This window comes from Misgurnus anguillicaudatus, chromosome 3 (assembly GCF_027580225.2).
Source record: "Misgurnus anguillicaudatus chromosome 3, ASM2758022v2, whole genome shotgun sequence".
NCBI classification, from domain to species: Eukaryota; Metazoa; Chordata; class Actinopteri; order Cypriniformes; family Cobitidae; genus Misgurnus; species Misgurnus anguillicaudatus.
The window spans coordinates 5,832,968-5,856,231 of NC_073339.2; the positions used below are offsets into that span (position 1 = coordinate 5,832,968).

The window sequence follows — 23,264 nt, forward strand, 5'->3', positions numbered from 1 at the left end:
TATTTTTATGAAAAGCTCCGACTCATCTAGACAGCGCCAGTCACTTGCTGCGTGTCAATTCATCCAGCTGTGGGTCAAACAGAAATTGCGTGTTGCGTTAATCGCACGTTAATAAAATTAGTGCCGTTAAAATGAATTTGCGTTAACGCGTTATTAACGCGTTTATTTTGACAGCCCTAATATATATATATACACACACACACACACACACACACTTTCTGGTTTCCATGTTTTATGGGGCCATTCCATAGGCGTAATGCATTTTATACTGTACAAACAGTATATTCTATTCCCCTTACCTACCCCATTCCCTAACCCCAACCATCACAGAAACCCTTCTACTACTTCACATTTTCAAGATACATCATTATGTTTGATTTATAAGCTTGTTTCCTCATGGGGACATCAAAATGTCCCCACAAGGTCACAAAAATACTGGTATTCCTATCTTTGTGGGGACAATTGGTCCCCACAACGTGATAATTACCAGGTACACACACACACACACACACACACACACACACACACACACACACTAAAGACAACACATTAGTGTTATACGTTATCCCAGAATCCACCAATCTCTGTGTTATTATTGAAACAACACATTTTGTGTTACTTTTAACACAACTTGTGTTTTATTTTAACACAAAATTACATATAATGTGATAAAATTACACCCAATGTGTTAAAAGCTTAACACAAAAGTAGGTGTACAAAATTAACACATCCTAAGAGTGTATATTGTGGGTCTTTGTCCTGTCTTGTTGAAGAAAGCAAATAAATTATTTTATTCTGCATTTCTATACAAACGGCACAAAAAGTGAATGCTGCCCACACAGGTGCTCTGCGTCTGTTTTCCTTTTAGATTGACAGGCTGTAAACTCACTGTTGAGTGCTGTGAAAGTTTATCATCAGCTCTACAATCATCAAACTCTCATCTGATAGCGCTGAACCTGAGTCACAATAACCTGATTCAGGATTTAGGAGTAAAGGTGATCTCTGATGGACTGAAGAGCCCAAACTGTAAACTGGAGATATTGAGGTATTTAACTGATCTATGTATGATGGAAACACAATGTACATCTTCAGCTGTACCAGAACTCATTATAATGAGTGCTAATATACATAACTTAATTACACACAATGAACCAATTAAAGATGCGTCCAAATCTTTTTATATCTCATTAAGGGTACTGAGATGTATAAGGTGTTTTAGTGTTGAGGACTTCTGTCTTACTCATTTTAATCATTTCATCTTTACCATTGATTCATGTGTTTGTAGATTGTTTGGCTGTGGGGTGACAGAGAAAGGATTGTGTTATTTGTCTTCAGCGAACCCCTCACACCTACGAGAGTTGGATCTGAGCCACAGTTTCAAAGGAGTCTTAGGGTTGAAGAAACTTTTTGATCTTGCAAAAGATCCAAACTTCAGACTGGAGAATCTTGATGATGTTGAGCAATAAGTGGCCCTGTCCCAAATGGCGCACTTTATGTGGACTTTCAGTCTTGTGGCCTTAATTTGCGCATGCTTGTTTAGTCTACAAGTCTGTAGGGTATCCCATCTGTCATTTTGATGCTTTTAAGTGTGCATATCAACGCCTCCTTTGACCCCTTGATGCGGTCTTCAGCGAATGGCAGAGCGGCTTAATAAAAATTTTGGTTTCTGGCACAATAATATGTTTTTCCCCACATATTCCTTTCAATGAGGAGATAGTGAGAAAGATGGGGATACATTTAGATTTATTACTTACAAATTTTACATTCACACATATTTATGAGGATTACATGAATGAAGCCCATTTTGTTTTCTAATGTTTGTTGTACAGTACATGTAAACATGCAAATGTTGGCAACAATAAAGACCTTAAAAATAAAGACCTGCCCATATGGAGCCGGTGTGGGTTTTCTGTGGGCATGGTAACAGTGGGTTGGCTCGCGAACAACCCTTATATAGGGGCCACAAGGGAAAAACCGCTCAAGGGCCACTTGGAGTTTAATGTGGGTTTGTTCTGTCCCACAGGAGCATGTTTGCTGGGATAGCTACCATGTGTCCAAACATTTTACTGCAGACCTGAAAATGTATTTACGGGTCACAGTTTTGGGCGTACTTGTGAGGTCTGATTCTCTCTTATTATGTTTTGTTTTAAAACTAATATTTTTCCACTGTGTTTATAACAAAATGCTATAAAAAATTACATATAAGACAGGTTGCACTACTGTTGTTTCTCTGCCATAACAAACATTCCTTAATCACAGACAGGGATTAGACTAGTCCTATATTAAAAGAAATGTAAGAGCTGTCCAAACTGAAAACAACTTGCACTGACATATTTTAAAATGCATTAGTGTTTGCCTCAAAATGCACAACATGTTTTTAGTAAGGCATGTTTGTTAAAACTAGTTATATTTTCTATTAAAACTAAGGCCTAGTCCTGGTTTAAGCTAATCCCTGTCTGGGAAACCACACCATAAGGTTTTAACAGCCAAAAAGAAACTTAACAAGGTAAGAGTCAAGTCCAACTAAAACAAACACGGATCACCATAATGGTGACTTTAAATGAAACAGCCAACAAACTCTACAAGATGTAAAATGCAACTTTAAGTTTTAAACAGAGACGTTGATAGAGAAGGTAAAGTTACAGATTCCAGCTTATAACTCTGCTTCAGAGTTACTTTCAACGATCTGTAAGATTGGGACAATATTTACACCCAGCAGTCAGTGTTCATTTAACTCTGGGGGTTTTGCTGTGAATTAAGGCAAACTTTTTTTGGAAAAGAAATAGCATAAATGGTTCTTGAAAAAAATTAACAACTGAATCAAAAGTGTAACAAATTACTTTGTTGACAGTCTATTGTTTAAGGATAATGCAAAGTTTTACTATTAAAAAAGTGATATCCACAAAATTTACATTTTACAAATATTATTTTCTTACTAAATAAAATGCATTAAACTCACCAAATTAGCCTACGGATTATTTGTACACAAAATCCATCCTCCTTTCTTTCCTCAAGAAGAGTTCGGTCACTCTGTTGTACAACAATAAGTCCTTTTCTATCCCCATAGAGGCTAATGCTGAAAGTTGAGACTGTCCAGTAGTATTTCTGGCATACGTTTTCATTCATTTTAGGGCTGAGAATGTCTGTTTGACTGAAGCAGTGACACAGGAATAGTCACTGCCAAATGTGTCAATGTGTACAGCTGCCAGATTTGTATGCTGAAGGAAATCAAGGATTTCAATGGGATGTTTTTCCTTCAGAATTAGTCATGAAATATAAACATACACATTCATGGAAAATATATTAAAGTACCGCCCCTTAATCTGCACTATCCAACTCGACCACTGCCATTTAGTGCAGAGATCAGCTCATTTGCATTTAAAGGACACACCCAAAACCGCAAATTTTTTGCTCACACCTACTGTACAAAGTGGAAATTTTAACATGCTAGAATAAATTATCTATATGGTATTTTGAGCTAAAACTTCACATACATACTCTGGGGACACCAATGATTTATTTGATATCTTAATAAAGTCTTGTGAAATGTCCCCTTTAACACTGAAATTTCAGCTCTTTAATTTTTGCTGTGTTTCTGAAGACATGAAATATATAGCTGGCTTTTTTATATGAAAATGAACTTTGATTGCACCCCTGTCTCACCTATGGAGTGAAGATAAGAAGAGTGTAAAACTTTCAGTTTTAGTTGTTGATTTACTAACTTTGCCTATTGCTTTACTGGACACTTCCACGTTGGATATGAATATGGAGAGTTAAATATCTTCAGTTCCTTTTTCAATAAGACAGGAAGAAGATCTGTGAAAGAGAATCATCATTTAAGGTAAGCAAATATACCAACTTAAATATGTATGTTTAGTTCACATTGACTGTAGACTTCAAAGAGTTTTACAGAATATTGAAACTTAAGACCAAATCTTCAAAAAAAATGAATATACAAACAGCGGTTTTAAAAGCACAAATGCAAACAGTACAAGATGTTTTTGAATCAAGCAGCTCAAACATACATTTTAGTCTGGGACTAGGATAAGCCATGTTTAGGAAACCACCCCTAAATGTAACAAATTAAACGCAATGAAAAACAAAATACAGGAAACAACCACACACAGGGCAAAGAGCGATATTCAACTGATGAACATGGACATGATGTCTTAAGGTGGAGCTGATCTAATACAACAGCACAAAAAGTGTGAAAACTGTCTCACTGACCAAAAATATTTTAACTACCATTTCAAATCTGATTGCTCTTATCCAGCAGTAAGTGAATGAAGAAGGATGGCATCGACTCAGCTTAAGAAAACACAGGGTGAGTTTGAAAAACACATTTAAAGAGATTTAAGTGCATAAGACCACATGAAATTTTAGTTTGAATTGTTAGAAACACAAGAAATGACAAACACAAGAAATTATCATTTTAATTTAAAGATGATAGGCTACATACAAATCTGACTTTTCTAATAATCAGTTTTGGAGATATTTTTTTAGAGTTGTTCCAGCGGAACTGCGGCCGATACCACAAAAAAATTCTGGCATCGGAATCGGCGAGTACTTGAACCCATGTACCGATCCGATACCATTTTCTTTATAAACCTAGTAATTGCCCATTATAGCTCATGCTAAAGCTACCGCTGCAAAGCGAAACTAATTTCTTGCTGCTCTGAATGCAAACACCAGGAAGTTACCACAGGCGTGACGCAACCACTGTTTACTTATGCTGCGTTCCAGGCAAACTGTAACCCGTAAATCACGACTTCAAAACCGCGACTTACGACTTAACTGCGAGTACATCGATCTAGTACGAGTTCACGGGTGGGAAGTCACGGGTTTGACTGCCGTTCCAGTGCACTTTCACATGTAGAAGGTTGGAAAAACACGGGTTACAGGCTGCCTGGTACGCGTACTCTCAGTTCAAAGTCGTAAGTCGTGGGTTTGAAGTCGTGACGGGTTCAAAAACCTGCCTGGAACGCAGCATTAGAGCGGCAATGAAATGAAAGCGTGCAGCTGTATGTCTGCTGTTTGTTAGTATTTCAGACTAATAAAATGTTGACATGTCTCAAATGCCATGCTGGATTTTCGATAGGTTGCACAACTTTTAATAACTTTAAAATGAACTTGTTATAGCATTTGAAGACGCTTTACTCCGAAGAACATGATGGTTACACTCAAGTCTCGCATTTCACCACATTGTGGCTACACTTAGTGTTTTTAAAATAGCTTTATTTTACTTTTGTATTTAAAAAATGAAATGCCTTTTGGATCGGTACTCTGTATCGGCCGATACCCCGAGCCCAGGTATCAGAATTGGTATTGGGAAGAGAAAAATGGTATCACAACATTTTAAATCTCTCCTTCAATGTTTCCGTACCAGATGCTGCAGTTCAGATTGACAGAAGATTGACAGTCAATGTTGAGATGAAAGCTGACAGAAGTGCAGCTATAAAGGCTCCTGTACTTACTGGAAACATCATATCAGGCCCAGTAAACATCTATGGCTCAAGCTCTGCAGGTAATGTGAAGATTTGCTTTTGTGGTTGCTAAATAAACAGTAAAGATGAGTCAATAGTCATTTAGGGACAGTTCAGTGACTCATAGTTTGTATTTCTGGAAGAGAGAGACTTTAAATGTTTATCTCTGTTAAAAGGAAATTTGATCAATTTAGGAGTAAGATAACATCTGTATGATGACATTAAAGTTAACAATTTAAAGCCACAAACCTTAACCAAATAGAATTTCTGCATCTTTCGTTACAATATCTCCACATCTTCATTATTTAACATTTTCTCATTCATTAAGTCTCTTTTTAATTCTGTGCTCTTCTGTTATTCTTCACAGAGCAACAAGCGTCCTCAGAGACAGCAGGAAAACATACAGTAAAACAAGGTGCACCAGACCTCAGAGCTCTCGTTAATTATTTTAACATTTATTTAGATAAAAATATACTTAGCATTAAAAGACTATGCATCATTGCTTTTGCTGGGATTGATAAAAACATTTCTGCACTAGTAATATTGACTATAAATTAGCTGATGGAAATTATGATGAAAATGAAGATTAAAACCTTTTTGTATTGCTTTTTTAACCACAGAGGACTTAAAGCATTTTTTGAAAAGTCACAAAGCCAACTTGAAAGACAAGGCTGAACGTATTTTTGATGTCAAAAAGGAAGAAGAAACATATCTGAATGATGTTTACACAGAGCTCTTTATCACAGAAGGTGATATTAAAGGAGTCAATGAAGAACATGAGATTTTACAGATTGATGAAGTTTTCAAGAGTAAAAAACATCAGGACAGACCAATCCACTGCAATGATATATTCAGTTCACTCAGACAAAGAACGACAAATAAAAAGATTGTACTGACCAAAGGCATTGCTGGCATTGGAAAAACTGTCTCTGTATACAAGTTCATCTTGGACTGGGCTGAAGGAAAAGCCAATCAGGATATAGACGCCATGTTCCTGTTTCCATTTCGAGAGATTAATTTGATTAAAGATGAAAATATCAATCTCCAGCAGCTTCTAAGTAAATTTTATCCTGCTCTGAAAGATATGAATAAAACAAATCTATATAAGAAGTGTAATCTCGCTTTTATTTTTGATGGACTTGATGAGAGTCGATTGCCTTTAAATTTTAAAATAAAAAAAATGAATGATGTTCAGGAAAGATCATCTGTAGATGAATTGATTACAAATCTGGTCAGAGGTGATCTGCTTCCATCAGCTTATGTCTGGGTGACCTCCCGACCAGCAGCAGCCAATCAAATCCCTTCAGAGTTTGTAGGTTTGTTCACAGAGGTGCGAGGATTCACTGATCAACAGAAGGAAGAGTACTTCAGAAAGAGAATATCAGATGAGTCTCAGGCCTCCAGAATTATCTCACACATCAAAACATCTCGTAGTCTTTACATCATGTGCCACATTCCTGTCTTCTGTTGGATTACAGCTATTGTTCTTCTGGAAACTCTCACTGAGAACAAGACAAAGGAGATTCCCACAACACTCACTGAAATGTACATTCACTTCCTTATAATACAGATGAACATGAAAAACAGGAAACATGATGAAGACCTTGAAAGAAACTATGCAAAGCTGTTGAATTCAAATAAAACAAAGATTTTAAAATTGGCCAAGCTAGCTTTTGAACAACTAAAGAATGGAAACACAATGTTTTATGAGGAAGAGCTGAAAAAGTGTGATATTAATGTCAGTGAAGACACACCTGAGTCCACAGGAATGCTCACTGAGATCTTTAAGAAAGAAGCTGGACTTCATGAGATGAAGGTCTTCTGCTTTGTACATCTGAGTGTTCAAGAGTTCCTCGCTGCACTACATGTGTTCATGAGCTACCTGAACAAGAACCTGGAGGAGCTTCAGTTTTTCTTCAATCATGAAATTAACTTCTTCTTTAAAAAGCTTCTCAAAATAGTTTCTCTACATGCCTTACTGAAGAATGCTGTTGATAAAGCAATAGAGAGTGAAACAGGGCATTTTGACCTTTTCTTGAGGTTTCTGTTGGGCATTTCACTGGAATCCAATCAGAAACTGCTGAATGGTTTGTTTAATGTCACTGTGAACAGCACAAAGAGCATCACAATAGTTAAAGATCACATTAAACAATTACAAAATCACAACATCCCAGCTGAAACTTCAGTTAATCTATATTACTGCCTACTTGAGCTAAAAGACAAATCATTACACGAGGAAATCCAGCGATACCTGAGTTCAGGTGATCATTCAGGAAGAGAACTCTCAGCTTCAATGTGTTCAGTGTTGACCTACATACTGCTGATGTCAGATGAGGTGATGGATGAGTTCGACATGAAGATGTACAAAACATCACCTGCAAACTACATGAGACTGATCCCAGCTGTGAGATGCTGCAGAAAAGCTAAGTGAGTGCTTTTTTATTAACACTTTAAAAAGTAATAGGGGGCCTGTGCCCAGGAAGAGCTTTATGTATAGAATAAAACCTTAAAGCACATTTTATGTCCAGACTAGTCTGACAACCGAGTGTACGGCCAGATGGTGCAACTGGCCCCTGATCTTTTATTACCCTAAAGGGATTTATTTGTGATTCCAACCGGCTATTTTCATATAATTATATTAGTGACAAGTGTCAAATGAAGAATAAACAACTAAGCTGTAAACCACATGCAGTAAATAAATGCTACTCACACTGACATAAACACTCTGCTTCTGTTTCTGGTTCAGATTGACAGACTGTAATCTCACTGGTGAGTGCTGTGAAAGTTTATCAAATGCTCTACATTCGCCAAATCATATTTTGGAGCTGAACCTGAGTCACAATAACCTGCAGGATTCAGGAGTGAAGCTGCTCTTTGATGGACTGAAGAGCCCAAACTGTAAACTGAAGTTACTGAGGTATTTAACTATTTTCCCATCAACTAAGAGAAAACGCTTCCCTGCCAATGACGAGTGGGTAGGGTAATCCATGACAACACCAACAATAGAAAACAAAAAATATATGTTGTGTTGTGTTTTACATCCTCTTGTATGTGCTCGTTGATGATGATGTAAGATTACGCAAGTGAATCGGGGTTTGATAGAATCAATTGAGAAACCAGACCAATGCTGCCGTAACAACAACTTGACCCCGTGACCCCCCCCACACTGTTTTGGTTGTCTCTCTATATTAAATAATGTAAAATTCAATTAATTAGCTTCCATAAAAGGCCTGCTCAACTTCATGCGGAGCTGCACAGAATGATCAGTATGTGGCATCGCAGTACCATCAGAACGTTCTACTCTCATCATCTGTCTCGCGTTACTGTGATGTCACTCGCCGATTGGTGTGTAAAGCAGCAGTGCCGCTGAAGTAGAACAAACCTGTTTCCCTAATTACCACACTAACAAGCTGAAGAGTTGAATAGAGAGAGACGTCTAAAACATTTTGGGAGAGGGTTGCGAGGACTGGAGTTGAAAACGTTGGCTAGATAGATGGTCAGTCCACAGCAAGGTGTTCTGCATAACAGATTGGTTTGAAAAGTGATTGGCCTGTGCTTAGTAAACACTCATCAGACTGATACGATAATCTGTAGATGTTGCAGGTAAACTTTACTGTTTGTGTTTGTAGATTATGTTACTGTAAGTTGACACAGGAAGGCATTTCTTATTTGGCTTCAGCTCTGAGGTCAAACCCATCACACATAAGAGAACTGGATCTGAGCAACAATAACCCAAGAGTCTCAGAGGTGAAGCTGCTCTCTGATCTACTGGAAGATCCAAACTGTAGACTGGAGACACTCAGGTACACGTTTATATTTTGTAATGGATGTTGTGTTTCTCCAACTTTGTTTTTAACATACAAAGTTATAGCAGCCATGCAGGGAAAATAAGCAAGATAAAAGTCAAGAGTCCAACTCTTAAATCAAACACTGATCACCATAATGGCGACTTTAAAGGGGACATTTCACAAGAATTTTTAAAGATGTAAAATAAATCTTTGCTGTCCCCAGAGTACATATGTTAAGTTTGAGTTTAAAATACCATATACAGTAAATTATTTATTATAACATGTTTAAATTGCCACTTTGTAGGTGTGAGCAAAAATGTGTTGTTTTTGGGTGGCTTTTTAAATGCTAACAAGTTGATGAAATGCAAATACTGATCACCGTGATGGAGGTTTGTTGAATTTGAAACTCAATTGTGCTGTCAATTATTCTCTCTCTCTCTCTCTCTCTCTCTCTCTCTCTCTCTCTACTAAATGGCAGTGCCGTAGTTGGATAGTGCAGATTAAGGGGCAGTATTATTGTAATAATTTCCCCTTTTGACACCAGGAAGGGAGCCAAACTTCAATGACCTATTTTTTCACATGCTTGCAGAGAATAGTTTACCTAAACTGTTACTGGGTTGTTCTTTTTCACGTTATCTAGGTTGATAGAAGCACTGGGGACCCAATTATAGCACTTAAACATTCAGTAATAATGTTTTATAATAATGTAAAAATAACAGAATGTAATGTTTCTCTATCATTTAAATAACACGCCAAAAAGTTCTTACAATATAGAAAATATGTGTTTTGAACATTGTAAGAAAATTAAAACATGACATTGTCATAACATTTGAAAATTATAGAATGTAATACACCTCTAACATTCACACAACCACAAAAAGTTTTTAAAACATTCAAAAACCAGGACACTTTTTATGTTGGCATAATGTTTTGGTGAATGTTTGGAATTTTTCTCTGTTAGCAGGGACTGTAGTGGTGCCCGAAATTATAGTAGACATTATCATGTGCACTCATTCAATCCCATAATGCACCATAGTAATGAGTGTACAACCAATGTACCTTCAACCATAGACATTATATATGTATACGGCTCATGACGTGCTGGAATGTAATCCAGCATCACCGCTTTATTGTTTGGGTCTCCTTACTCTACGCTAGCACCAGAGTCAATCAGAGTCAACGGAGAGTGAGCAACTATGCCCGTATTTTGTGCAGTATACAAAAATGGCCAAAATGGTGGCTGCAGTGCTTATTTAATTTCACGATTGCCATTTCTCAATCTGAATGCTTCAGTCTGGGAGCAGGCTGCATACGTCATCATGCCTGGTTTATTTAACTGAGCATTACGTTCGCAAGTCATAAGCACATACATATTTTTCTTTCAATGTTTGTTGCAAGGACCTTTATTTTAATATTATATACTAACTCTGTCTTACTTAACATTTTATATTGTACTGCCGAAGACTGCCTCACATCACACACTTAAATGTACAAACTGGAACTGACATCTGTACATATGACAAATGAAATTTAAAAACTTGACATGTTACCTTAATTCTTTATTTAGATTGGAAAGCTGTGATCTTACTGCTGAGTGCTGTGAACGTTTATCAGCTGCACTACAATCATCAAACTGTCATCTGATAGATCTGAACCTGAGTAACAATAAACTGATTCAGGATTCAGGAGTGAAGCTGATCTCTGATGGACTGAAGAGCCCAAACTGTAAACTGCAGACACTGACGTATATAAAAAGTTCATTGCTTATTTATTCTGAGCTGCCGTCATAAACATACACATTTAAATTATTATACACAGAAAACCAATTTCAAAGGCAACCAAATAGTTTTTATCTCATTCAGGGCATCGATATATTGTGTCACGGTTTTGAGTGTTGACAACTTTGATTTCATTCATTCTTGTTTATCTTAAATTTACTGTTGATTTATGTTTGTAGATTATCTGGCTGTAAAGTGACAGAGCAAGGCTTTTGTTATCTGGCTTTAGCTCTGAGGTCAAACCCATCACACCTAATTAATCTGGATCTGAGCTTCAATAACTCAGGAGCCTCAGGAAACGAGCTGCTCTCTGCCCTTGTGAAGGATCCAAACTGCAGACTGGAGAATCTTGAGTAAGTTGGGGAGTAAGACAATTGACTACATTGTGTGTTATGCAGATACAAATATGAGTGCAAAATGTGACATGTTTATCTCTGTGTTTAAAGATTGGATTTTGTGAGATTGTTCGTAAGCGAAGTTGCTCCACCAATCTGGGAACAAATTGGGAACATAATTCCATTTTTTCCCACCAAGTTGTGACACAATCTCGAACAGGTCAGACATGGAACAATATCTAACAACAACACAAAGCGAGCAACATAAACGCACTGGAGCATCAAGTTTTACAGCAGAGATTCAGAGACAGCATTTCATTCATTTAAAGAAAGTGTAAAAGGTGCTGTGAAAAGTGACATGGAGAAACATCTGAGATAAGATTTCCAAATCCATAAAAATGATCAAGGGAAAGAGTGCAGATATGGCTGAAAAGGTAAACTAAATGCTACTCAACTTGCAATACTTTTTTGTTTGCCAATCTCAATGCCAATACCTCTATCATTGAAATCAGCATCTGATGTGTTTGTAGCATGTTTTGTAAGGTGGTGCCAAACCCTGACAAAAGATATTTGTAAGCCAGCACCAAATGGCTGAATCCACAGGGAACCATTTTCTAATTCCTGTCAAAATAACATCTGAAACCCCTCTCAAAGAATTCACATCTACACCTGAGAAAACTACTCCATGGTGTGAGGTCATATCCTACCTCACTTCCTCCCCATTTCCCCTCTTCACATTCTCTCAGGACAAACTGTATATGGAATGCTACACTCTGCATATACAAAGTATCTGAATCTGGTCTTGCATTGGGTTTATTAATATGACAACAGGATCCAATGTTAATCTGTAACAATAACAGAAAGCAAACTTCACCTATTGTTGGGAGACACCTCCTACCTTAGACATATTAACCAATCCCCCAGTGTATGCATATAAGGCAACACCCCTGGGTTTACAAGAACCAATCAGTATATCATTATCACAATGCTTTGTTCTCTGGAAGATGGTAAAAAAATCAGGTGGGATTTTCTATATGCAGAAAGGAACCCCCATGATGCTGTCCTGGCACAGCATCATGTATTTTGATTTCTTTTTGAGGAATCTGTAACCAGATCTTCATCCTTATCAGGTATGCAATGGTTTTTCGTGTGATTGTTTCGTATTTTAATCGGATTGTAAACTGGCTTCTGAATGATGTTTTTCCTACTTGGTTAATACATTGTTACGTTTGTATTCATTCTAATTTGCTCTGTATTATTGACTCTTCTAAGTTACTATAAAGTATTATGATATCCTTTGTCACCATAAATCTATGATCCAGGTTAATTCATGCAAAAATTTGTATTGATTTTTAAATAACAGTGGATTTAGAGCATTTTTTGTCACAAAGTCACAAAGCCAAAATGAAAGACAAAGTACAGCGCATTTTTGATGTCAAAAAGGAAGAAGAAACATATCTGAAAGATGTTTACACAGAGATCTTTATCACAGAAGGTGATATTAAAGGACTTAATGAAGAACATGAGATTTTACAGATTGATGAAGCTTTCAAGAGTAAAAAACAACAGGACAGACCAATCCACTGCAATGATATATTCAGTTCACTGAGACAAAGAACGACAAATAAAAAGATTGTATTGACCAAAGGCATCGCTGGTATTGGAAAAACTGTCTCTGTACACAAGTTCATCCTGGACTGGGCTGAAGGAAAATAGACGCCATGTTCCTGCTTCCATTCCGGGCGATTAATTTGGTTAAAGATGAAAAGATCAATGTCCAGCAGCTTCTAAGTAAATTTTATCCTGATTTGAAAGATATGAATAAAACAAATCTCTATAAGATGTAATCGTGCATTTATTTTTGATGGACTTGATGAGAGTCGATTGCCTTTAAATTTTAAAAGCACAATACTGGACGATGTTAAGGAAAGATCATCTGTAGATGAATTGTTTACAAATCTGGTGAAAGGTCATCTGCTTTCCTCAGCTCTTGTCTGGGTGACCTCACGACCAACAGCAGCCAATCAAATCCCTTCAGAGTTTGTAGGTTTGTTCACAGAGGTGCGAGGATTCACTGATCAACAGAAGGAAGAGTACTTCAGAAAGAGAATATCAGATGAGTCTCAGGCCTCCAGAATTATCTCACACATCAAAACATCTCGTAGTCTTTACATAATGTGCCACATTCCTGTCTTCTGTTGGATTACAGCTATTGTTCTTCTGAAAACTCTCACTGAGAACAAGACTGAGGAGATTCCCACAACACTCACTGAAATGTACATTCATTTCCTTATAATACAGATGACCATGAAGAACAGGAAACATGATGAAGATGTTGAAAGAAACTATGCAAAGCTGTTGAATTCAAATAAAACAAAGATTTTAAAATTGGCCAAGCTAGCTTTTGAACAGCTAAAGAAGGGAAACACAATGTTTTATGAGGAAGAGCTGAAAAAGTGTGATATTGATGTAAATGAAGACACACCTGAGTCCACAGGAATGCTCACTGAGATCTTTAAGAAAGAAGCTGGACTTCATGAGATGAAGGTCTTCTGCTTTGTACATCTGAGTGTTCAAGAGTTCCTCGCTGCACTACATGTGTTCATGAGCTACCTGAACAAGAACCTGGAGGAGCTTCAGTTTTTCTTCAATAATTTATTCTTTTTTAGAAAGATCCTCAAAAAAGTTACTCTGCATGACTTACTGAAGAAAGCTGTTGATAAGCAATAGAGAGTGAAATAGGGCATTTTGACCTTTTCTTGAGGTTTCTGTTAGGCATTTCACTGGAATCCAATCAGACACTGCTGAATGGTTTGTTTAATGTCACTGTGAACAGCACAGATAGCATCACAAAAGTTAAAGAGCACATTAAACAATTACAAAACCACAACATCCCAGCTGAAGCTTCGGTTAATCTATATTACTGCCTACTTGAGCTAAAAGACAAATCATTACATGAGGAAATCCAGCGATACCTGAGTTTAGGTGATCATTCAGGAAGAGAACTCTCAGCTTCAATGTGTTCAGTGTTGACCTACATACTGCTGATGTCAGAAGAGGTGATGGATAAGTTTGACATGAAGATGTACAACACATCACCTGCAAACTACATGAGACTGATCCCAGCTGTGAGATGCTGCAGAAAAGCTGAGTGAGTAGTTTACTAAACAGCTATTTTTAATTTTATTTCCCACATAGTAGAATTTTAGTAACTGATGTTTACTATATACCAACCAGTGGTGTACTGCAAAATGCATTGCCCCCCCTCAAGAGTGAATGTGAGCCCCCTTACCTCAATATCAAATCAGTGGAATTCATGCACATTTTCCTTAAAGATAGCATACCACTGATGTACCACTTAACCCCTCAGTCGCTGTCTCCCCGAACCTGCGACCTATGGGTTATAAACCCAACCCTTTATACATTAGGTCATGACTCATGACTGATTATTACCTGAAATGCAACCTAGACAAAGAAAATTAATTTTATTTACACTGACACAAACACTTTGCTTCTGTTTTCTGTTCAGATTGACAGACTGTACTTTCTCTGCGGAGTGCTGTGAAAGTTTATCATCAGCTCTACAATCATCAAACTCTCCGTTGAGAGAGCTGAACCTGAGTTACAATAACCTGCAGGATTCAGGAGTGAAGCTGATCTCTGATGGGCTGAAGAGTCCACACTGTAAACTGGAGATACTGAGGTATTTAACTGATCTATGCATGAAAAATTAAATATACATCTTCAGCTTCACCAAATGGCGATGTAGCAGTATCTGACTAAATTAGTATAATGTAGTGAAACTACAAATAAAATGTATTTAGTGATTTAGACCACAAAGAGTAATAACAAGAGATTGAAGACAGACAGGAACAAGTTTTAATTGTTTTAGGGTTTTTTCCAACTTGTTTTATCTTATTTGAAACAGTCATTTTAAGCCCCTATATGGGCAATGGATCCTTGAGGTGTACTTACATTATGTGTACCATACCCAGGTACTTTTTTGCTGGTGTGATCGCTAGGGTTCTGCCGATAAACGATAGTATCGTGTATCGACGATCATCAAGCATAGGGCCGATAGTGGTATTTCATGACAATAGTTGGCAATAGTTATTGTTATTATCATCATAGTTTCACATTAACATTTTTAATGTTAGCTTTTCCTCGCATGAGAGGGTTTGTGGGCTTCACTTTGCATGAGATAGTTTGTGACATGCACGGATTCATTATAAAACATTGTTTCTGAATGTTCAGTGGATGTGTTGCTGTGGAGGGCTCAGTTCACTTGCTGGGTTTGGATGTTGATGTTTTGTTTAGTTTGGAGTCGCCCTTGTTGTGATTGGTGTTTGTTTTGGTTGGACTCTTGACACTTGACTTTTTGCTTGCTGGTTTTTTCCTGGTTGTGTTGACTTTGTGTTGGTGCACCACATTTGTTATGAAAGGTTAATGGTGTGATTCTGTGGTGCTTGGTGCGTGGTGGTGGAGATCATCACCTGATTCATTTGCTAATCAGAAGTTTATTTTCTGTCAAGGATTTGGATGAGATCCAGTGCTTTCGCGGCCGTTTGTCATTAACTCTTTCCCCGCCATTGACGAGATATCTCGTCAATTAAGAGAAAACGCTTCCCCGCCAATGACGAGATTTTCCGTCTTTCCGCAATACCACGATTATCCACCAGGTGGCAGCCTTCCGCAACTTTTTAAACCCGGAAGTATTGCCCTATGGCAAGCTGCTGCATGTCCGTGTCTGTTTTAAAGATCGCTCTGAATGGGATCTCTATGAAAAATCCGTCACAAACATGGAATTATCTCTGCTTTTTGCTCAAAATGTGATGTTTTTGCAGAAACCTAAGGATGAAACGTTTTTTTTGTTTGAAAGCAGAGGGTCTGTTCTTTCATTTGGTATATTGTATGTTTATATATCTGAAGAAGAAAATTTTCTGGAAGGCATTAAACTTTGGTGAAAATCATGAAAAATGCTGGCGCTGGCTGGCAACTTTTTAAAAAAAATGCTGGCGGTGAAAGAGTTAAGGAGTTTTAGAAACTTTGGACAAAAATATCCGCTGTATAATTGGGATGCAAAAACATCAAGAATCAGAGTATGAATCTCTATCATGGTGAAAAAACTAGCAGACAAAAAGTCAAGTGTCAAGAGTCCAACTAAAACAAACACTAATCACAATAAGGGTGACTTAAAATGAAACAAAACATCAACATCTAAACCTAGGAAGTGAATTGAGTTTTCTACAGCAATATATTTACTGAACATTCAGAAATAATGTTTTATAAAATAATAAAATGCAATGTTTCTCTATCATTTACAGAACAATTAAACAAGTCAATATAATAAACAGCTGTTGTTTTAAACATTGTGTGAACATTAAAACATGACATTGTCATAACGTTTAAAAATGGTAAAATGTAACATTACTCTAACATTCAGACAACAGAAACGTTCCTAGAACTTAAAAAAAATGGACGCTTTTAACGTTGGCAGAATGTTTTTGGGAACATTGGGAACTTTCATGGAACGTTCTTAGAACTTTTTATTTCTAGCTGGGATGGGGCCAGTCAGAGATACAGTAGGGCTGGAGTTAGACTAATAAAATAATTTCCAGATGTCCAGCCTGATTCTCATTTGTGTGTTTTTAGATTATGTGACTGCAGGGTGACAGAAGTAGGCTTTTCTTATCTGGCTTCAGCTCTGAGGTTAAACCCCTATCACATAAGAGATCTGGATCTGAGCTTCAGTCACCCAGACGTCTCAGGAGTAAAGCTGCTTTCTGCACTAATGGAAGATCCATGCTGTAGACTGGAAAAACTCAAGTATGTTGTGTAGTAAGAGTCCTGTGTGTATAATACAGACAAAATATTTCTTGGTATTGAAACTGAAATTCACAAAACGACATATATTCATAACTACACATTGCAACAAAAGACAATTTTTTTGTCTTGTTTCAGTACAAAAATCTAAAAGTAATATTGTTAAAGAGTCCCCAACAACATTCAAAGATTCAGTCCGCCTTAACCTCATCTTTCGGTAGCCTACTCTGCTCTGATTGGTCAACTGACACAGTCTCCGCACAATTCAACAATAGTGCAACATGCATTGACCTAGTGCTAACATGACTTAACTGACAAGAAATTAAGAGTAGGAAATCTGACATCAATAAACATCATTCATCATTTATCCAAGTAAAATAAATGGGGATAGACTTTTTTTTACACTAATTTAAGCAAACCGCGCCACAGCTAAACAGGAAACAAGACGTGCAAATGATAAGACATTACAGTAAACTAGACATTCAAAAGACTTGGGGGGGGATAAACACATAACATCATAATTATACTTACAGGTTGTGGTAAGTAGATGCATGTTGTTCCAAATGAAGTATCTTTCATGGCCAAGCATTTAGCAAATCCTGCACTGAAAAATAAATTTTAACCACTGATCTTTTTAACTTCATCTTTTTATAGTGAAAACAACACAAACTTGCTTTAACAGCTAAAACACTGTGTTTTATCGACATGATGTTAACACACTAACTAGGGGAAGTGTCTGTGGGCAGTTCAGGGTTTTCGTTTCTTGTGGGCAAGACTGTAGGGGGAGATTATGCAAAGTGTTGCCTTCATACGTAGACAGACAACAGGCAGGAGATTCGAAAAATATTATGACTCGAAAATGTGATTCAGAGTCGACTCCCTACTTTAGAAGCCAATAACTTTATTTATCGTGCACTTTTTGGTTTAACTATTTTGCACATTGTTTACAGCTACATGACACACCAATACAGGTAACTTTCGAAATCGGATCAGTCTGGCACTTTAAGGGCAAATTGGACAAGCACAGCACCAAAAAAGGTTAAAGAGTAACTAAACCCCTGGTCAGAGCCTAACTCCAACCACTGACAATATTTGAAAAATGCAAGAAAAGTGGGCAGATCCCAATGGAGAAAGAGGGGATGAACTAAGCTTGTACCAAGTGTGTGGTAAGATCGTAACAAGGGTGTGGTGAGCTTGAACCTCCTTACGTAGGATAGTACCACTTACATCACGCAGTACCGCAACATCCAACAGGAAAATTCAACTGCAGTAGCCACCGTTCCACCCGAAGAGGGCAGCACTCAGAGGTTTTTACACCATATATTCTAGCATTGAAACACTTTATACCCAAATGACAAAAAAGTTACTCAAATCAATGAACAGCACTAATAAAGCCATATTCTTACAGATCATTAACTAAAAAAAATTGGTTTAGGGTTTAGTTACTCTTTAAATACACCTGTTGATGTCAGGGCCACTTACACACATAGATATGTATATAACGGCTAGATGGCTCATCCGCGCTGCTGGCCAAATGAGTGCAACGTCCGCATTTTGGCGGCCATCTTACGACAGGGCGCTCGCTCACTCGTAGCATTGAGTTTTAATGATGCAGGTACTTTTAAATGACCATAACTTGCTTAATTTTTTACCGATTTTCAAACGGTTTGGTTTGTTATAAACGTCAAATATGTACCTATGACACTGCATACCTATACTAAAAATAAAAAATAAATTCATGAAACATGTTAAAGCATCCAGAATTATAGCCACGTTAATAACGTTTGTAAAAACCCAAACCGTTTGAAAATCGGTAGAAAATTGAGCAAGTTATGGTCATTTAAAAGTACCTGCACCATTAAACTCAATGCTACGAGTGAGCGAGCGCCCTGTCGTAAGATGGCCGCCAGGTGATGCCGTTAGGGACTCCGCCTTGAGCCATCTAGCCTTTATATACATATCTATGCTTACACACAACAAAGTTTAAAGGCACACAAGGCAAGTCTGAGTATTATTTCTCTACTAGCTCCCCCTAGTGTCTGGGAGTAAATGCTTTCTATATCTAAGACTTTACGAGACTGAAGGACACCGGGTCGGATACAGCGAACTTGCAAGTGGGGTATTCTTCCTACAGACGGTAGGGGCGGGCGAGAGGGTCTTCATTTGTCATGTAATGAGTCATTTAACCATATACTGACTTACGAAGATGATTTATTAACAACAAAAAAATGCTGCCTTGTGTCCCTTTAAAAAGCGACAAAGTAATTTGTCAAGAAGACTACTTTTGGCATTTTTTAATTTTTTTAACCTTGCTGAAATAAATAAATTGACTTCATTGGTTTCATAATACACTGCTCTCTGCCATTCCACTGACTCTAATGCCCCGCTCAGAACACCAGTGACTTTTTCGCAGTGTTTCGCCTGTCTCTTTCAGAGAGATCATTAGGAGGTGTTCCTAATTCTGGTTGCTAGTCTTACTCCAGTAACTGACGAGAGACGTAAACCTGCCTGCTTCACTCTTATTAGTAGTCGTTCCCATAAGTCACTCATCATTTGCATGAAGTTAAACTTTTCTCACCATTGTTGCATTGCTGGACACACCCCATCCGATTGCCAATGGTCACTGTTGCTCGCAGATAGTCGCCAAGCTTCTATTGAAATGAATGACATCATGTTGCTCTGCTGATCACATTAGATTTTAATTTTCTTTGCAACAACAGATGTATGTATTTTAAAACACTGCTTCAACTGCCAAAAATATCTTAACATTAAAACACAAGAGTCAATGACCCAACTAAAGCAAACACTTATCACCATAATGGTGGTTTGTTCAAATTTCAATATTTTTTCAATATTAATGGAGTTTGCAAATGTGATATTGATTCAATCGGATTAACATTGACAAATCAACGATTTTAACATTGTATCAATGGTTGCTTGCAATCTGGGATTGTTAGTCACTGGTGGTCTGAATGAGGTAGTAGGGTAAAACTAGCCACCTGGGAATACAGAGCCAATGGCGCGCTGACCTGTGATTTCATAATTGAAATTATCTGCAGCGTGTACATAGCCTAATTTATAAGCTTACAAGTCACATGTCATTCACGTTCAGTGCGTTGTGCTTTAATTTACATTACACGACGCTCTGGCATCTCAACAAATGTGAACCAATAATAAAAGTGAATGCTGTCCATCACTGACAAAGACGCTCTTCTTCTGTTTTCTGTTTAGATTGACAGGCTGTAATCTCACTACTGAGTGCTGTGCACTTTTATCATCAGCTCTACAATCATCAAACTCTCATCTGAAATTGCTGGACCTGAGTTTAAATCACTTACAGGATTTAGGAGTGAAGCTGATCTCTGGTGGACTGAAGAGCCCACAATGTATACTGGAGAAATTGAGGTATTGAATAGATCTATGCTTCCCAAAAATACAATGTACATCTCTAACAGCACCAAAATTGAGGTCAGTATGTTTAGATAAAACCGCACAACTCAGTATGACAAGTGTTGACTTGACAATATGAGAACAATATTATTCTCATTGTCTCAAATTAGCTCTTTATTTATGTTTGTACAGATTATATGGCTGTAAATTGACCGAAAACGGCTTTTCTTATCTGGCATCAGCTCTGAAGTCAAACCCCTCACACCTAAGAGAGTTGGATTTGAGCCATAATCTTTCAGGAGTGTCAGGATTGAAGATGCTTTTTGATCTTGTGAAAGATCCAAACTACAGACTGGAGAATCTTGAGTAGGATGGGTTGGAAAATGTATATACGTGTATACATGCGTCTTCTGCTTCTGTTGTTTTTCTTGTTATAAATATTGAATTCTGTCTTGTGTGCAGAGACCTGTGATCTCACACTGGATTCAAGCACAGCACATAATGAGAAGCTATAAGAGATTGAATGTGTGTGTTCAGGTTTTGTGTAGAGAGACGCTGTCTCAACACTCTTACTGGGAAACTGAATGAAGTGGATTGATGAATCTGCAAAAAGATGGAGTATTGACTTCAAGTCCTAGAGTCTGAGCTGCTCTGACTTGGTTTGGTTTCTGGCACAGTTATATGCTTTCCCCACATATTTCTTTCAAAGAGGAAATACACTTAGTAAGATGATAAAGACTTATTACTTAAAATTACTTCACATTTACACCTATTTATTAAAGGTAGAGCGGAAGATTTTCTTTTTCCGGGTGGATCATCAAGATTATTGGTCATCCTAGTTTTCAATCATTCAGATGATATGTTGACGTAAGGTCAACATGAAGGTACGTGCTCGTCCCTAGGTTCGCTTTCTGCACATGCGCACTTTGAGGTGTATATGTGTGGTGGGCTACGACTTCAGCCATTCATTGAAACTCGCGTTCTCACCGTGTTTTTTCAAAATGTCTGATGGTCACAAGAGAAAAAGTGTCTACAAATTGCATGACACGAAGAGAAAGGCCTCTGAAGAAAGAAACAAGACCAGAGTGTTTTTAGGAGAATATTTCACATGCTGGCGTTGTGAAATATTGTAAGTTATTTGAACAAACCATAATTACATATTAAACTACTCCATATATTGAGTATTCCCAGTTAACAGACAAAAGTTCTAAGAACGTTCCCTGTAAGAACCCAACATTCCGCCAATGTAAAAAGTGTCCAGTTTTCTTGACGTTCTAAGAACGTTTTTGTGTTGTGTGAACACTGGAGGAATGTTACATTTTACCATTTTCAAACGTTATGACAATGTCATGTTTTAATGTTCACACAATGTTTAAAACAACAATGTTTATTATATTGACTTGTTTGATTGTTATGTAAATAATAAAGAAACATTGCATTTTATTATTTTATAAAACATTATTTCTGAATGTTCAGTAAATATATTGCTGTAGAAAACACAATTCACTTATTAGGTTTAGATGTTGATGTTTTGTTTAATTTTAAGTCACCATTATTGTGATTAGTGTTTGTTTTAGTTGGATTCTTGACACTTGACTTTTTGCTTGCTAGTTTTAGACCTGGTTGTGTTAACTTTGTGTTAATGCACCACATTCGTTATGAAAAGTTAATAGTGTAATTCTGTGGTGCTTGGTACATAATGGTAAAGATCATCATTTAATTAATTTACTAATCAAAAGTTTGGGAGGGGCGAGTGAGTTTTTAAAAGAAGACATGGGTAGAGTGGTCTGCAGAATACAGAGCTTTTGAACAACTTTAGAAGTCTATAACTCTACGTTCCATACTCTACGTTCCCCCAGCACCCCTTACCGAAAATATCTTCCTGTGCCTCTGACAATCCTTTTCTATCGCCACGGAGGCTAATGCTGAAAGTCGAGATTGTCCAGTAGTATTTCTGGCATAAGTTTTAATTCATTTTAGGGCTGAGAATGTCTGTTCGACTGAAGCAGTGGACACAGGAATAATTACTGCCAAACGTGACAATGTGTACAGCTGCCAGATTTGTTTGCCGCAGGAATCAAGGATTTCAATAGGATTTTTTGCCTTCAAACTTAGTCATGAAATATAAACATACACATTCATGGAAGTACTGCCCCTTAAAGTACACTATCCAACCAGGCCACTGCCATTTAGTGCAGAGATCAGCTCATTTGCATTTAAAAGGACACACCCTAAATGGCACATTTTTTGCAAAAACCTACAAAGCGGCCATTTTAACATGTTATAATAAATTATCTATGGGGTATTTTGAGCTAAAACGTCACATATGTACTCTGGGGACACCAATGATTTATTTGACATCTTAAAAAAGTCTTGTGAAATGTCCCCTTTAACAACTGAAATTTTAACTCTTTGATTTTTGCTTTGTATATTTTGAAGACATGAAATATAAATATAACTGGCTTTTATTATATGAAAATGAACTTTGACATTGCACCTCTGTCTCATCTATGGAGTGAAGATAAGAAGAGTGTAAAGAACTCAGTTTTAGTTGTTGATTTACTAACTTTGCTTATTGCTTTACTGGACACTCCCACAGTGGATATGAATATGGAGAGTTAGAGATCTTTAGTTCCTTTTTCAGTAAGACAGGAAAAAGATTTGCTA

At 37.3% G+C, this 23,264-nt stretch overlaps 2 protein-coding genes and 1 pseudogene across 4 annotated transcripts in view; all 3 read left to right on the forward strand.

Annotated features, from left to right (window-relative positions):
• Nucleotides 1-2,251, forward strand: part of LOC129443956 (NLR family CARD domain-containing protein 3-like) — a 36,416-nt gene extending 34,165 nt beyond the window's left edge. Inside the window, exons 9-10 of the mRNA XM_073860191.1 lie at nucleotides 869-1,045; nucleotides 1,286-2,251. Coding sequence (XP_073716292.1) covers nucleotides 869-1,045; nucleotides 1,286-1,466 — 358 coding nt within the window. The 3' untranslated portion in view covers nucleotides 1,467-2,251. The remainder of the gene's footprint in view (nucleotides 1-868; nucleotides 1,046-1,285) is intronic.
• Nucleotides 2,252-3,732: 1,481 nt separating this feature from the next.
• On the forward strand, nucleotides 3,733-12,191 carry LOC129443962 (NACHT, LRR and PYD domains-containing protein 14-like). Of its 3 annotated transcripts, XR_012364334.1 has the most exons (11): nucleotides 3,733-3,841; nucleotides 4,277-4,324; nucleotides 5,387-5,524; nucleotides 5,851-5,898; nucleotides 6,104-7,910; nucleotides 8,230-8,400; nucleotides 9,113-9,286; nucleotides 10,839-11,015; nucleotides 11,229-11,402; nucleotides 11,496-11,818; nucleotides 11,915-12,191. XR_012364334.1 is itself a non-coding variant. In XM_073860187.1 (10 exons), the coding sequence occupies exons 2-10, from the start codon at nucleotides 4,294-4,296 to the stop codon at nucleotides 11,587-11,589; spliced, it is 2,814 nt and encodes a 937-aa protein (XP_073716288.1). In that variant the 5' UTR covers nucleotides 3,733-3,841; nucleotides 4,277-4,293; the 3' UTR covers nucleotides 11,590-12,191. The 3 variants fall into 3 exon arrangements, 2 of the variants coding, with proteins under 2 accessions (XP_073716288.1, XP_055060241.2); XM_073860187.1 differs by having other exon boundaries at nucleotides 11,496-12,191; XM_055204266.2 differs by having other exon boundaries at nucleotides 3,742-3,841; nucleotides 4,274-4,324; nucleotides 11,496-12,191.
• LOC129443964 (NACHT, LRR and PYD domains-containing protein 12-like) lies at nucleotides 12,188-22,040 on the forward strand (annotated as a pseudogene).
• The last annotated feature ends 1,224 nt before the right edge of the window (nucleotides 22,041-23,264 follow it).